This window comes from Marmota monax, unplaced genomic scaffold (assembly GCF_021218885.2).
Source record: "Marmota monax isolate L192 unplaced genomic scaffold, Marmota_monax_Labrador192_F-V1.1 WCK01_AAM20220418_F8-fsc00168, whole genome shotgun sequence".
NCBI lineage: Eukaryota > Metazoa > Chordata > Mammalia > Rodentia > Sciuridae > Marmota > Marmota monax.
Genome location: NW_026692492.1, coordinates 3,174,812 through 3,191,188, shown reverse-complemented (window position 1 = coordinate 3,191,188; position 16,377 = coordinate 3,174,812). Strand labels below are relative to the sequence as shown.

At 57.6% G+C, this 16,377-nt stretch overlaps 1 protein-coding gene across 1 annotated transcript in view; it reads left to right on the top strand.

Annotated features, from left to right (window-relative positions):
• The window catches only part of Xg (Xg glycoprotein (Xg blood group)), a 22,029-nt gene extending 5,652 nt beyond the window's left edge, over nucleotides 1-16,377 (top strand). The window contains exons 4-13 of the mRNA XM_046443319.2: nucleotides 3,368-3,409; nucleotides 4,814-4,837; nucleotides 6,949-7,011; nucleotides 7,672-7,737; nucleotides 8,416-8,472; nucleotides 10,225-10,281; nucleotides 11,762-11,806; nucleotides 12,697-12,732; nucleotides 15,467-15,583; nucleotides 16,225-16,377. Of these exons, the coding sequence (XP_046299275.2) occupies nucleotides 3,368-3,409; nucleotides 4,814-4,837; nucleotides 6,949-7,011; nucleotides 7,672-7,737; nucleotides 8,416-8,472; nucleotides 10,225-10,281; nucleotides 11,762-11,806; nucleotides 12,697-12,732; nucleotides 15,467-15,583; nucleotides 16,225-16,241 (524 nt within the window). The 3' untranslated portion in view covers nucleotides 16,242-16,377. The remainder of the gene's footprint in view (nucleotides 1-3,367; nucleotides 3,410-4,813; nucleotides 4,838-6,948; nucleotides 7,012-7,671; nucleotides 7,738-8,415; nucleotides 8,473-10,224; nucleotides 10,282-11,761; nucleotides 11,807-12,696; nucleotides 12,733-15,466; nucleotides 15,584-16,224) is intronic.

Genomic DNA, 16,377 nt, shown 5'->3' with positions numbered 1-16,377 from the left:
TCCGATGCCACCTGTCGATCTCGCCTCCCGTGCATTTGGCCTGAGACAACAGGACTTTTAAATCCAGACTTTCTTGCTTCAGTTTGGGGGTCCCGGTCCACTTGTAGAAGGTCCAGAGATGGCCACCAACAATAATTGGAAGTCGCTTGCTTTATCTAGCCACCGGGGTTCGTTGGAAATGGATGGGGACGTCGGCTGACTGGCCGTTGGTCAGGTGCATAAACGAATATTTCCAGGGCCTTGTTCATTTGCCCTTGAAAAGGGTCTTTCTGGTGGCCGGAAGGGTGACATGAGTTCTCCGAGTGCTTCCTGTATTCCTTCGTCCGTTTTCCGTCGACAGCACGAAATACCTGAGGCCGGGTGTTTTATTAAGAAGAGAGGGTTGTTGAGCTCCTAGGTTGGAGGCTGGCAGTGTGAGCAGCCTGGTCGTGGTGCTGGGGACGTCCCCAGGCTCCATGGCAGGTGGATGGTGTATGCATGAGGTGCATAATGCCTACTGAAATACTGATTGTGGGCTGCGAGGGTTGAGGAGGAGGCAGGGCAGTCGGTACCGGGCAGGTGTGTTTGCAGAACTGTTCTCTGCCTGAGGCTGCGGTGGTCTCCGTGCAGTGCGGTGGCTGTGGTGGGGGTCTCTGGTGACAGTCCCTGCAAAGTAGACCCTGAGCTGATTCTGCAGAGAGCCTGGGAGACCCGTGGGCTTTGAGGTGCTCAGACACTGGACAGAAATGCAGGGAGGGAGGACGGCTGCCCAGGGGACAGTGGCCTCTCCTTGTCTGTTACTTTGTTTCTTTTTGTGTCTGCAGAGCTCAGAATCCACCCCGGGGCTTCCCACGTGCTGGGCAAGGGCTCCAGGGAGTTCCTCAAGGTCCAGAGATTTAGAAAGCCATTGTGCAGCCGCTTTCTGAGAAACCGCAATAAATCCTGTTTATAGGAAAAAAAATTAAAAAAAAAAAATCGTGGAGAGTGCCGTGTGATCTCGGCGGCTCCGGAGGCTGAGGCAGGAGGCTCACGATTTGGAGGCCAGCCTTAGCAACTGAGCGAGGCCCTCAGCAGCTTGGGGAGACTCTGTCTGTAAATAAAATGCAAAAATAGGGCTGGGGACGGGGCTCAGGGGTGGAGGGCCCCTGAGGTCAATCCCTGGTGCCAAAAAAAACCAAAAAAAACCCCAACTGTCACTAGGAAAGGCAGATGTTTTGCAGATGAGGTGACAGTGGTTTGCACAACACAATAGAGGAGCCAGCTGTGTTTGCCATCGGGCGGCCTCGGTAGACTTGAATTCAATTCCGCGGCGCTTCGTGTGCAAATTCTGCTGGAATTGGTGCTGCGCCCGCCCAGGGCTTTAGAAACCCTTAGAAAAAAAATATATATATTATTATTTTTTATTTTTTCCCTTCATTTCCAAGCCCCGCCCGGGGCCTGTTTTCTCCTCTGGGTGGAGCCGAGCCGCGGGGTCTGGGCTGCTGGCTGTGTGCACGGGTAACCGGCGGCGGGTGTGGACAGAGGTCAGCATCGGAGGGTCTCTGCAGGTGGCTTGGTTTTGCACCAAATGCGGCCGGGGCCGGGGTCTGGTTGCAGGACGAGGCCGGCGGATGTCTCAGCTGCATCCACAGCGCCCCCTGCAGGACCCGCCGCACGACTTCTGTCTGTGCGCATGCGCGGGGCCCGGGGCATCTCGTGCAAAAACGCTGCGCTCTGCGCAGGGGCGAGTCTCCACCGGCCTTCCCCGGGGACCGGCCACCGAGGACCAGCCTGAAACCAGAGGACAGCACAGCAGGCTGCTGTCCCCAACTCCTGGGGGGGGGGTGGGGGGGGGCTAGGGGTCCCAGAACACAGCAGGGTTGGATTCAGAGGCCACACAGCGCAAGTCACCAAAAAGCAAGTCAGAGACACGTTCTGAAGTCCGTGGCCTCCCGAGAGCAAGATGCCCGCGCGATGTCCACCGCCCGGGCTGGCCGCGCCCTGAGCCCCCCCCCCCCCCGGGGACTCTTGGCCGGGCTCCCCGCCCCCATCGCAGGGCAGATTCCCGCCCATCTCGCAGGACAGGGGCTGGCGCCACGCCTGGCTTTCGGGAGGCCAAACCGGGAGGCCCGGATGGCACCCACGCCCTCCCCGCGTGTGCGTGAGTCACGCTGCCCCGGGGACACTCCTACTTGGAAAGCGGCTCTCAAAACCAGGCAAAACCTCGCCCGGCCAGTTTGCTCGGCCTCCTCCGGGGTCCCTCCTGCGTCCTGCCCGCCCACGGGGTCCCCCCCCCCCCCGCCGCCGCCTGTAGAGCTGCAGGAGGCCATGGGATGAAGAGGGAAGAGGCTCGGGAGGCCCAGGCGGGAGGATCGTGAGGTCAAAGCCAGCCTCAGCCAAAGCGAGGCCCTAAGCAACTCAGGGAGACCCTGTCCCTCAAAAAAATGCAAAATAGGGCTGGGGACGGGGCTCAGGGGGGTCCAGTACCCCTGAGGTCAGGCCCCAATACCCCTCCCCAATAAAGAAAAGAGAAGAGAGGACAGACAAGGGGTGCAGGAGGGGAGTCTCTGGAAGTCACCTCCGTGGGCCAACCGGCCCCTGCTGCGGACTGGTGATATCTGGGGACAGTCTCCAGCCCTGCCCTCCTGGCTTCTCGGATAAGACCCAGCCTCCACCCCAGTGCTGTTGGGAAACAGCGTTTCAGAGAGGCCAGCCTCCACGGAGGGACGTAAGGCAGAGGGTTTGGCTCTGTGGGACACTGGGTGTGGCCTTGGGAGCCCCGGGGAGGGAGGTGGCTCCCTCACAGGGCACCTGAAAGGCTGGGAAGAGCCCGTGATGTGGTTGGAGCCGCTGACCTTCGCCTGTAGCAGGGCACCCCAGGGAGCGGGGACGACTTGTGGCTGGGGACACCCAGTATCCGGCTCCCGGGGTTTCCCCAGGCCCCGCCTCCGTTGGGACTTGGTGACTGGGCCCGAGTCTAAGTGCAGACTCAGCCTCTGCCCTGCCCTTCACCTCCTGGTGCCCCGGGTTTCTCACCTGGGAAATATGCATGGTAGTGATGCCAAGGTCCTGGGGCACATGAGTGGGTGGGATTCTTGAAATGCCACCAACAGGACTGGACAGGGTGTCCCCGACCACCCACTGTCATTCCTTACACGGTCACCCTTAGGTATCCTGGAGGGTGGCTGCAGGGTCCCCTCCGATACCACGACCCACAGAGACTCGATTCCCACGTACAAAATGACTGGGGCTCAGGGGAGTCAGATCCTACAGCGTGCCGCACAGTGGGGTGATCTTGGTGCCCACAGGGACTGGCGGGCCATGCAGGCAGGAGCACAGAGGTCCCTGCAGTTGTCATCGGTCACCTTTTGCTTCCCCATGTGACTTGTGCCCTCTCTGCTCCCAACAGCTCAGGGAGACTTTGACCTGGCGGACGCCCTGGATGACCCAGGTAAGTGCCCATGTTTTCAGTGGGGCTTGGCCTGGTCCCCGCTGGGCCAGGGCTCTGGGGTCAGCTGGGAATCCCTGGGGGCTGAGGTCTGCTTTCTCTCCAGGGAGGCCAGCCTCCTCGGGAGACCCACAGATGCCCTTCTAGAAGCCTGTCTGCAGAGGTCCACTTTGGCCATCGGTTCCTACCCTTGTCTCTCTAGGTCTGAGCCTGTGGTCCAGGGGTACGCAGGGGACTTTGGTGAGGCACTGGACTCCTGAGCCCCGTCCCCAGCTTAGAAGAGGAAAAATTTATTTGGGGCTCATGGTGTCCGAGGTCCAGTCCCTGGTGGCCGACTCCATGGCTCTGGCCCAAGGGGAGCAGAACAAGATGGCGGCAGGGCCTGGAGGAGGAGAGCAGCTCAGGACAGGGCACCAGGGAGCAGAGAGCTCTGCTCACCAGGGACAGGACAGAGACCCCAAAGGCACAGCCCAGGGACCCCTTCCTCCAGCCACACCCACCTGCTGCAGTCACCACCCAGTGAGTCCATCCAAGTGGATTAATCCACTTATTAAGCTACAGCTCTCATAACTCTATCATTACACCGCTGAAACACAGGAGATTTGGGGGGTCACCTCCACCTAAACCATAGCGTCCACACAGACAGGAAGTAGATTATGGGGGGCTCTGGGAAGGAGGACAGGTCATGCTGCCCCCCGGTTCCCGTTCTCCGGCCACTTCCTACCAAGGGAATGCCAGACAGCTTTTCAGACAGAACTTCCAGTAGACACTCGGGTCCTTGGAAGGACTCTGGCCGTTGGACACCCGGGATGTGTGTCCAATCTTCTCTGCTCTGTGAAGACTCCAACCCCCTGCTGCCCCCGCACGCCCACCTGCGCCCACACCTAAGTCACAGAGCAAGGTTGCACCTTGAGCACTCCCCACCTGATACCCGCATCCATGAATTCTGACCACCCAAGGCTCCGGATGTTCCCATGTGCACCGTGGGGTGATCTGGGTGCCCAGAGGGACCGGCACCTCTTCTGGTACTAGTGGGCACCCAGCTGATGTTTGCCGCGTGAATCAATGAGTGGGTCAGAGGAGTGAGGAGACGCACCGTTTCGAAAGCTGAAAATATCTCTTGACTTGCTTTTCCCCATCCTACCAAGGGTGGCTTTATCTAAGCTTCACAGATGCAAAAACCTGCCGTCCCAAGGCCCGTGGCTCCCGTCCTGGGTGTTGTCGTCCCTGCTGGCCATCTGTGGGCACCTACACAGCCCCTGGGCAGCTGGTGGACAGCCAGCCATTCCTTATAGCTTTGCAGTTTCTCTTCATGGTTTCTTTTGAACGAGGACGTGGACGCCCTTTCTCCGAGCAGCCGATACATCTTGGAGGCTCACTGAATCTGTCTTCTCTCTTTGTTCGCAGAACCTACCCCGAAGCCAAGCTCAGGTGAGTGGCCGTTCCGGGCATCACGGGGGGCCGCACCCTGGGCTGGAGGCTTTGGCAGCGATGGGTGTGGACGCTTTGTAGGACTGTTGTAGGGTGTCGGGGGGGAGGGACGGGGGGCCGGTCAGTGGACGTTACAAGCACATGCTGGTCACCGGGCAAATGCAAATCAAAGAAGCCACCGTGAGAAGGTCCATCGTATTCACTAGGAGGGTTAGGCTTTTAGAAATAGATAATATCAGGTTTTGATAACACAGCAAGCCGTGTTTGTAGAAGCACGATTCGGTAAAGCCAAAAGGTGGGCATGGGGTCCATCAAACGATGAATGGATGCACACGATGTGGTCCGTCCACGCTGTGGAATATGACTAGGCCATGAAAAAGGAACAAGGCGGCCCATGTACCCTGGAATATTACCGAGCCATGAAAAGGGATGAAGCCCCGACACCAGCTACAACATGAACATCAGCCTCTCGGTGACAAAGGCCAGACCCCAAAGGGCACAGAGCCCAGGATCCTGTTTATATAAAGTGGCCAGAACCGAGAAATCCAAAGAGATGGGAAGTGGGTGACTGGTGGCCAGGGGCCGGCCCAGGGGCTCACACCTGTCATCCCAGCGGCTCAGGAGGCTGAGGCAGGAGGATGGCGAGTTCAAAGCCAGCCTCAGCCAAAGCGAGGCCCTAAGCAGCTCAGGGAGACCCTGTCTCTCAATAAAATGCAAAACAGGGCTGGGGGCGGGGCTCAGGGGTCGAGTGTCCCTGGGTTCAGTCCCTGGTGCCGCCCACCCAACCCTCCAAAAAAGGGTCACCATTGCCCGCCATGCAGTTCCTGAGCCGACAACTGGGGGCGGTAGTGAGCTGCTCAGGTCGGTCTCAATGACAACTCGCGGATGCATCGCGTTCTGTTTGGCGCGCTTTGGGGACCCAGGGCTGGTTCCCGCCCTGGGGGTAGTGCGTGTCCTGGTCCATCCAGCTCCTGGGCAGCTCAGAGTGCCAGTCAAAAGGACGATGCCAAATAATCCTGGGGGCCGCTGTGTAACTCAGCCAGCGACAGTTGGGGACACCTGCCTTGGGTCCCAGAGGGCGTATTTCGAGGACCAAAATGATGTAGGGGACTGACCAAGGAGACCTTTAGGAAAATGGCCATGCGTGGGTTTAGGGTGATGTGAGGCATGGAGGGGCCCCAGGCTTGCGATAAGTGACAGGTGTCCATGTGGAGTTGGTCACCGTTGAAATGCAGAGGGACCCGGGTGCGGGGCGCACGCCTGTCCTTCAAGCCACTGGGGAGGCCGAGGCAGGAGGATGGCGAATTCAGAGCCAGCCTCAGCCACTTAGTGAGGCCGTAAGCAGCTCAGGGAGACTCAGGAAGGGGCTGGTCAGGTAGGAGCAGGTGGGTACCGAGGGCCAGGGATGGGGTCCCCCAGGAGCGTTTCACAGAGTCTACATCCACTATGAGTCTACACCTCTGTAAGGTGGTCATGTCACCTCTGAACTTTCCTGCTTGGTCTCACCCATGACCTTTGGGGACGCCACCTATCTAGACGGTAGCAGGACGTGCACAACAACTGTATAAAGAAATATGGAAACAGAGGGCGAGTGTCACCCGAACTTGGAGCCCGGGACAGGGCGCCCTAAACAGGACTCGGTGGCTCTTGGGCGGGGCTACTTGGATGGACTCACTGGGTGGTGACTGCAGCAGGTGGGGTGCGGCTGGAGGAGGGGGACCCTGGGCTGAGCTCCATCTCAGAAGCACAAAAAAATAAAAATTAAAATTAAATAAATTCACGGAGGAGAGAGAAGGAGAGCCGTGTGGACACCCGGGAAGGGACTTTGAGTGGACTGTGTCTGGGGACTTGGGAACCGTCCCCGTCGCATAGAAAACAGGGCAAGAGACCAGGAAGCAGGGTCAGGGCCGGGCAATGGGCTGGTCCTGAGTTGCTTAGAGCCTCGCTAAATTGCTGAGGCTGGCCTCCAACGTGCCATCCTCCTGCCTCAGCCTCCTGTGCCGCTGGGAAGACAGACGTGGGCCTTGGCACCCAGCCTGAGGTGAGTGTCCTGCAGAAGGGTCATAGAAGGATTTGGGGGGTCTTCTAAGCCTGCACCCTTGTTCCCACAGATATCTACCCCAAGCCCAGGCCCCCTCACGGCCCCCAGCCTGCAAACCCGGACAGCGGAGGCAGTAAGTTCCCTTGAGCCAGCCTCGGCCCCAGGAGGCTCCCAACCCAGGAGCTTGGGGAAGACAAAATTCAAGGGACACTTTTTGTTCTTGTCCCTGACACTGAACGGGAGGGACCGCGGGTCCTTTCCCTAACACCCGGGGCCGGTTCTTCTTCTTCCCAGCTCTGGCCACTTGCCCCGGGGCTTTCCCTGCGCAGGACCTGTCAGAGCCACGGGGTCTGGACGCTGGCCCTTCCCCTCCCCGAGTGACTCACCAACCCGAGGGCCTGGCCGAGGTCCCAGCTCGGGCGGGGCCCTGTGTGACTCAGAGCTGGATGTTCCCATTCCTGCCTCCGCGCGCAGGAAGGCGGCTCCCTGGCTCCGGTTCCGGGGTTTGAATGTAGCGTGCAGAGCTGGACGGTTAATTTGCAGCCCCCCGTGGCCGGTATCCAAGAGGGTGTGTCCAGAGCATCCCCAATGTAGGCAGTGCTGCCTGCAATGTCACTCCAGTGGTGACTGACAATCCAGAGGTCCTTTACCCCAGAGCCACAGAGGCATCAGGCAGACAGATTCCCGCCGAAAGAACACCCCATGCAAAGGTCCTGGGGCTGGCAGCTGGTGGCGTGCAAAGGTCCTGGGGTGGGCACGCTTTCCCTGAAATCCCCGCGCTCTCTTCCTGCAGATACCTACCCAAGGCCGAAACCCCAACCTCGCCCACAGCCTGGGAGCTCGGATAACAGCGGAGGAGGTAAGGACCTTGAGTCCCGTTCCGATTCCGGAGGCGGCTGATCCGGGAGCACTTGAAACTCCATACGCAGCTCCTCGGTGAATTCCCCTCTGGAACAGTTTCACAGCGGGCTACATGGGTTGCTGGCCAGCGCCCGGGGATTGCATGACATATAGGTCCGTCTGGCTTTGCCCGTGTCACGTGGTGACATATAGTGGCTTTATGGTGAGGGAGGTCATTTTGGACCTGAAAGAGGAGGAGGTTCTTGGGCCGTGGGGAGCAGGGGCTGAGGCTGGAGACCCCTCCAGGGCCGAGGTGAGGGTCAGGGGGCTGCATTGGCCATTGGAGGCCCCGCCAACCAGGGGCGGGAGGAGATAGGGTGGTGCCTGGGCAGGGAAGGGGCACAGCATCCTGATGGGGAGACTCTGAGCAGGACGTGCCCCAGGACCCTTGCACGGGCCCTCCCAGGTGACAGCAAGGCAGGCCCCTCTGTTTGCAGAGCGCAGTTCCTGAAGGCTGGTGGCCAGTGTCCCCGTCTGCCCACAGGACACCCAGCCGACGTGTCTGTGGGGTCCCTGGGTGTCCTGGAAAGAGCTGCTGCAGGCACAGGGCTTGTCCCCGACAAAGGCTCCCGACCTGTGGGTCCGGCAGGGGTGTGTGGGCGGGACGTGAGCCTCACACTGTGCCTCTGCCCCACAGGGTACCATCACAACGACGATGATGGACGCTACCCGCCCAGGCCCAGGCCGCCCGCAGGTACGGAGGTGCAGAGCTGCTTTGAGCCTCAGGTGTGTCCAGAGAGGGTGGGTGTGGACAGACCCCATGAGGACGGAGGTCACACCTGCAGGACACAAACAGGGTCTGTGCATCCCTGCGTCGGGGGCTTGTGCACCGACCCACCTCTCAAGACCTGTGCTCACTCAGGGCACCAAGGTGCATCCCTGGGACTCGGGAGGCTGAGGCAGGAGGACCGCAAGTTGGAGGCCAGCCTCGGCAACTTAGCAAAGCTCTAAGAGACTCAGCGAGACCCGGTCTCAAAACAAAAACTCAAAAAGGCCGTGGGTGTGGCTCAGAGGTTAAGCTCCCCTGGGGGCAATGCCCAGGAAGGAAGGAAAAGAAAATCATGGTCATTTTCAGGTAAAATGACCTACCTGTGGCTATACAGAAGGGGGTTAATATATGCCTGTCTGTATAGACCTTCATGTGTATACAAATGGATAGAACTTTGTGCATATGGACCATCTTTCTATATAGGTCTGTGAATCTTTCTGCATTCAGCATGTGCAGAGCTGCCCCTAAACACACATATATCGTGTCTGTGTGTACATTTTATGTGTCTATTATATGTTCATGCATATTTACATCATATTTGCATATAATATCCATATGCAAATATATGCCTGATATTTGTACATATTATTTATATGTAAATATATGCATGATATTTGCATATAATGTTTATATGTAAATATATGCGTGGTATTTACATATATTTATATGCACATATATGTATGATATTTATATGCAAATATGTGCATTATATTTGCATAGACATTCATACATATATATGTGTGGTATTTACATATGATAATTATATGCAAATGTATGCCTGTCTGACCCTGCAGGTACCTTTTTATGTGCATTTGCATGAATGTCTGTATGGCCCTATACAAAGCATGTCTACCCTCAGGTATGCACCTTTATAACACGTATGCACACATTTATATGTTTGTACCCTTTAATGTCACATGCTTATATCTCTTGATGTGACTTTAGGTATCCACAGATATCTTTATGCAAAGATCTACATTTTTTCCACGTGTGTACCCACATATGCGTATATCTAAAGAGGTATGAAGACATTACATATATATAGGATTCTTTTTTTGTACTAGGGATGGAATCCCTAAGGGACAATGTATTGCCACACCCCCAGCCCCTTTCTACATTTTATTTAGAGACAGGGTCTCCTTCAGTTGCTGAGGGCCTCGCTAAATGGCTGAGGCTGGCTTTGAACTCACCAGCCTCCTGCCTCAGCCTTCTGAGCCGCGGGCATGACAGGCGGGTGCCACCGCGCCTGGCCAGAAATAGATCTTTCTGTAGGTCTCTATGTGAACTTCTAATGCAAATTCTCTGCGTTTGGAAGGGGACGGTCCACACAGAACCATGCACCAATAATAATAATAATAATAATAATAATAATAATGAGAGCGTTCACGATCGGGATCCTCGGAGGGGCTGTGCTTCCGAAGCGGGTCATTCTGGCCTGGGGCTGCCGGTCCCTCGGAAGTCTCTCTGCAGTAGCAGCATGCACCCATAGTGATTTCAATGTGGCAGATCCGGTCGTGTGAAGCCAAGGAGTCTCCACAGCTGGTCCTGGCGTGAGATTTATCACGTGGACGACGTCACTTTGGCGGGATCACCTTGGCCATCCTACCCGTCGGTCACCACTGCCCGTGAGACAGGCTCGGCCTGCTGGCCCTAAGTCCCTCCTTCTCTGTCTGACAGGAGGAGGTGGCAGCGGTGGATATAGCGGTGGATCTGGTGGCTACGGACACACAGACGGTGCGTCCCGTGGGCTCTGGGTGGCTCTGGGCATTGGGGACCCAGGTGCTGGAATTTCTGGTTCCCCTTGGGTTCCGCCTGGGCCTGGTATCTGGGGTCCTCTGTCAGCTGGGCCGCCTTGGCTGGGGTCAGGGACTCTAAGCATGTGTCTGTGCTGGGAGGACCCCGTCTGTCCCCCGGGAGCCCAGGCTCTGCACCCACAGCTCTGTTTAATGGGGAGCGAGCGAGACTCTGATGCAGCACCACCCGAAGGAGCCCACGCGGTGACATGGGAATTCCTTGGGTGGTTGGCCTCCAACTCGTGATCCTCCTGCCTCAGCCTCCCGAGCCGCTGGGATGACAGGCGTGCACCTGGCCCGAGCTTGGCTCTTGTAACTCTGGTCCCACGAGACGGGGAAGCTTGGGGCGTGAGAGAGACGCGGTATTTGGGACGACCGCGAAGTCTGCAGTTGGAGCTCTGCTTGCTAACGTCACTCTCCACCCAATAGAAGGCCCAAAGCAGACTTCATATGTCAATAGCCTGTGGCATTTCACTAATGCAAAGGTGGGCCGTGTTATCAGTGGACGTTGGCACAACCCTGCAGGCTCCTCCCAAGGCCTCTCTCTCCCCTGGGCTGGCAGCCGCCGTCTTCTCCCTGTGTCCTCCAGGGCCGTCCCTCTGTGTGCGTCTGTGTCCTCATCTCCTCCTCTACGAGGACCCCAGTCCTGCTGGGTCAGGGCCACCCTGGGGACCTCAGTGCACCTCCATCCCCTCTGCAAAGACCCGTCTCCACCCACAGCACGTCCCAAGGTCCTCGGGCCAGGGCTGCATCATAAAATTTATGCTGGGACCTGGTGTGGGAACAGGGTCTCTGCAGAGGTCGTTAGTGAAGGGTCCCGAGATGGGCTCCTCCTGGGTCAGGGGGCCCTCATGCCATGGCCGTGTCCTCCCCAGAGACAGAGGAGGGGACACAGACCCAGAGGAGGAGCCCCGTGGAGACGGAGGCAGAGACTGCAGTGAGGGGCCACCCGCCCAGGGCCACCTGGAGCCCAGGAGCTGGAGAGGCAGCAGGAGCCCCCTGGAGCTCTGGACGGAGCTCAGCCTCGGACCCTGGTCCAGCCTCCGCCCTCGGGGCTGCAGGAGCCGTGAGCTCTGGCGCTGTCCTGCCCGTGTGTGTCCTAACCTGGCCGGGAGCCTTGGGGACTGGCCCTGTGTCTGGTCCAGTGGTCTTTGGAGCCTCACAGGGAACAGGCCCGGGAGCCGCCTGGACGGGGCCTCCGCTGCTGCTGGCTTACCGGGGTCCTGGCTGGGTCACTCCTCACCGCTGGGCGGGGCTGCCTGTGTCCTCCGGAAGAGGGAGAGGGTCTCAGGCCCTGGAGGTCCCGGGTGCCCGGGAGCCAGTCCCTGGGGGGCTTGGGCAGGGCTGGGCTCCGGTGTGGGGCCTGCGCCCTGCGGGTCCCCGGGTCCAGTCCGCGTCTCAAGGGTCTTTCTGTCCTGCAGGCAGAGGGGGTTACAGACCCAAACCTCGTTATGGAAATCCCTATGGTAAAGGAAGGGACGCGCTGGGCGACGCTGTCCTCGCGCCCCACTAACCCTCGGCCTGGCGTGGGAGGGGGCCCGCCTGTCCCCCCGCGGGGCCACTAACACACCCAGGTCTGCGATCCCTGTGCTCACGCACCTCGATGCTCGGGAGCTGTTTTGCACGCGGCCTTAACATCTTGAGGGGAGCTGCGGCCCTCGGGTGCACGTGTGTGGGCACCTGTGAGCACGCTTTGCGCTCACACGCGTGTGTTTGGGCACGCGCACGTGCTCGTGCAGAATGTGCATGATTGCGTGCGTGCACGCAGGTGCGTGTGCATGCACTGTGTTCTAGTGCTCGGTGTGCACGTGAATTGCACACGTGTGTTCTTGCGTACGCGTGTGTGTTTGACCGTGGAGCTGAGGGGTGCGCACGTGTGCAGTCGTCTGTACTATGGCGCGTGCGTGTAGGTGTGTGAGCGCGCGTGCCTGCGTGTGTTTTCTGTGCACACGGAGGTGTGTGGATCCACACGTCTGCACACGCTTGACCGAGTGTGTCAGTGCTGTTCTGCCCTCGGAGGTGCAGCGGGCACGGATGTGTGCGCCTGTGTGTGGACGGGCACACGCGTTGCTGTGTGTCTGCGTGTGCCACGTGCCATGGTGGGTGTGCGGGCACACTGGTGTAGCTCGCTGCGTGTGTGTGCCTGCGCTGTGTGTCGCACACCCGAGCGCCCCTGCCCCCCCCCCCCCCCCGAAGTCCCTGCGCCTGCCCTCGGCAGGGCCACCTCCTCCCGTGGCCGCTGCGCTCCGCTTCCGATCGCGATGCAAACCCTCCGCAGCCCCGCGCCTGCGCCCTGAGCCTCTCAGACGTGCGCGGGCGGAGCTGAGCACGTGACCGTGTCCTGTTCTGTTTGCAGGTGGAGACGGACAGTCCACCTATGGCAACCCACAAGGTGAGCCCGCCACGTCTCATCGGACCCGGGTGGGCGGGTGCGGTATAGACAGGCGCTGCGCCCACCCCGGTGGCCGTCCCCTCGTCCCCCCCGACTGCACTTTTCACGTGTCCTGTCCACAGGCTGCGCCACCCACGGGCATTCACAGGGAGCAGCCGTGGGGACAGCCGGGGGCTGAGGCGCCTTACAGCCCGGGCTTGGCCTGAGGGTCCTCATGGCGCCTGTGCAGGGGACACTCACTCAGCCCCCGGGACAGACAGCAGCGGGCTGGGGGGGGGTGTCGTTCTGCTCAGCTAAGCCCTCAAATGCGCCATCGGCCATCTCAGGGCAAAGGACAGAGGACGCTGCGCTCAAAAGGCCAACTAGCAGGGGGACAGGGTCCCCGCCCTCCCAGGGACCTGGTTCCAACCCGCTTGAGCGCAGACGGAGGATGATCGCCACGGTGCTCCCAACCCCGAGGCTGTCCTGTCCACTACGGGAGAGGACAGCGGGACCGGGCATGCCCAGCGGTCACGGCGTCGGCGTGGCCATATCTTAGGTGGACTGGGAAGCAGGTGCCCGGGTTTGGCATCTCAGGAGAACCCCTTGATTCCTTATCATAGCCCCCCGTCTCGGCCATCTCTGTCCCCTGACCCTGGGAATCGGGTGTGGAGTTCTGGGTGAGGACACCTCGTGTCCCTCTAAATCACAGAGAGCCAAGCACGGCAGAGAAGGCCCTGCAGCCCAGGCTGACTCGTTCCCTTGGTGGCCAGCAGGGCAGGGCGCCCGAGAGAGAGAGGAGAGAGAGAGAGAGAGAGAGAGAGAGAGAGAGAGAGAAGCCACACCCGGCTGAGACCAGCCCAGCCTCCCTTCTGCCAAAGCCCAGCCTCGGGGAGGCCCACCCAGAGCCCGCCCCCAGAGGAGGAATGCAGCCCAGCCGCCCTGCACAGGGGTGTGGACCTGGGCAGGGGAAGGAGGGAGGCCGGTCCCCCTGGGGAGGCCTGAGAGGCAAGGTAAACAGATTGCGAGGTGACAGTCTTCCCGCCAACATGGTGGCCTCGTCACGGGACATCCATGTCCATCACCTCCCGCACCCAGACCTGGGCTGGGCGGCTGGAGCCTGTCTGCAGGGACATCGCTGGTGACTCCAAATGCAAACTAAGCTTCCTCTTCTTCTCATTGATCGATGTGTTGATCAATCAATCGATCAATCAATCAATATATGTACCTACCTACCGATCTACACAGTGATAAGTGTAGATAAATATAAATAGTGACATAGTGACATATACGCACCTTTCCTCTTCCTGTATACACATACATACATATGGCTGTGTATGTATACAGAGGTCCCCAACCTCGGTTCTTTGTGCGTGGACACTTTGTAGGAAGGGAGGACGTCTGTATTTGGAGGGTGTTTGTGTTTCAGGGCACCAGAGAATCATCCTGGTTTTGGAAACAACTCTTAGCAGGAATGTTCTAGTTTAAAAAAAAAAACAAAAAACTATACACACAGCCGGGCACCGAGGTGCACGCCTGCCATCCCAGCAGCTCGGGAGGCTGAGGCAGGAGGATGGCGAGTTCAAAGCCAGCCTCTGCCAAAGCGAGGCCCTAAGCAGCTCAGGGAGACCCTGTCTCTCAATAAAATGCAAAATAGGGCTGGGGACCGGGCTCAGGGGTCGAGTGTCCCTGAGTTCAATCCCTGGTACCCAAAATAAAAAAATAAAATAAAACCCTATATACACACACACATGCACACTTATAGATGCACACATAAGTACGTATGTAAATGCATTTAATAGTTATGTTTGTATACGTGCAGACACATCCATCCATGTGTGTGTCTATGCATGTATGGGAGTAATTATAGATATAATACATAACGATACATTATATATATTATATCATATAATTATTATATGGTATACATAATCACATATACATCACATATCTGATATGATAATGAAATATACATCTCAGATACTATATATATATAATATATTGTATATATGTATAATACACATCTCATATAATTATGATATATAATTATCTACATAATTATGTATACTTGATATATTTTACATATTATTTAATATAATTATGTGATTGTTATATATTATACAATCACATTTTATATGTTGCATATTACAATAGGATATATATCGTATGTGATTATATAAGCTATATAATCACGTGTATTGTATGACATACATTATTTATGCAGAATGCACATTATGTATATTGCATATTAGATTTTACATGGTCAATTATCACATGTCACACACATAATTCACATATAATTAATTAAATGCTTCTGTTATGCGCCACTTTTCTGCCCTGTCCCTCCATGTCTGTGGGTTCTACGGCCTCAGATTGAGCCCACCAAGCACGGATTGAAAATTGTCCTTTAGCTGGGTCATCAGCTTCCAGCCACCCTAAGTCACCTAGAGGTGGTTTCAAGTGCCCCGGAGGACAGGGGTCCGTTCTGAGCATGCGGGGCTTCGGCAGCCCCGACAGCGTGCTGAGGCACAGCCCTGCGGCTGAACCGGAGCCTGTCCATCAAGGGCTGCAGACCCCGGAGCGGACCGTGCAGAGCGCGGCCCTGGGTGTCTGTCCCCCGAAGGACGCGGTTCACCAGGCGGCTCCCGGCCAGCGTCCAGGCGCCTTTCCAGGCCCTTCTCCGACCTGCCCTTTTTAGCCGCAATCTGCTCACCAATTTTTTGTCTCAGGCAGACTTTCTTTGTCCACCCTGCAGGCAACACGGTGGCCAGAATCGTGTCCCCGATCGTGTCTGTGGTGGTGGTGGCCTTGGTGGGGGCCGGGGTCAGCTACTTCAAGTCCAACCAGAGGAGAAATTGTTTTCGGGCCAGTGGTAAGTTCCTTCTCTTGTCCCTCTCGTAGTACCGGCTGCTTTAAGCCAGCCAGCAAATGCTTCCTGGTGGCTGCTTTTTACAAACTGCAGGGGCTTAGCCCCTGGGGACCGAGGGAGCCATAGACACTCTCCAACGACAGAACCCAGAACCGGGGGTGGGCCGCTGATGGCGAAGGTCCAGTCACATTTTTCACTGGCGTCTCTGGGGTCTGGATGGGAGACCACCCACGTGGAAGTCTGCCCGGGCCTCCGCGGGCGGCCTCCCTCCGGGAGTTTGTGAGGGTCTCCGAAACCTGGCCTCGCGCGCCCTCTGCTGGCCGAGACGCGGTACTGACAGTCCCTGAGCCACTCAGGGAGCCCCTGTCTCTCAATAAAACACAAAATAGGGCTGGGGACAGGGGGTCTGAGTGCCCTTGGGTTCAGTCCCCCCTGGTACTAGGAAAAAAGAAGAAAATTACCCTCCGCACTTCGGATCTGATGAGGCCGCATTAAAATAAAAAAAAAAAAAGAGGCTCACACAAATATTAGTTTTAACTCAAAAAGCTTTCGCTGAAATCCCCCGAAATGCATTAGGGATGATGGATGCAGCTTCACCCCCGGCCCCGACCTGAGACGTCTTCCTTTGGCCCCTTCCCTTCCAGATCCAGAGACGGTGTGAAGGGGGCCAGATCCTCCCGAGGTCCCCAGAAGGACCCGAGGACACCGGGGACCGTCCCGCGGAAAGGCTCCTTTTATATTTCAGTGCATTCCCACCTGTGGAAGGAGGCCAGCTGCCTCCAGAAGGATTCTCTACC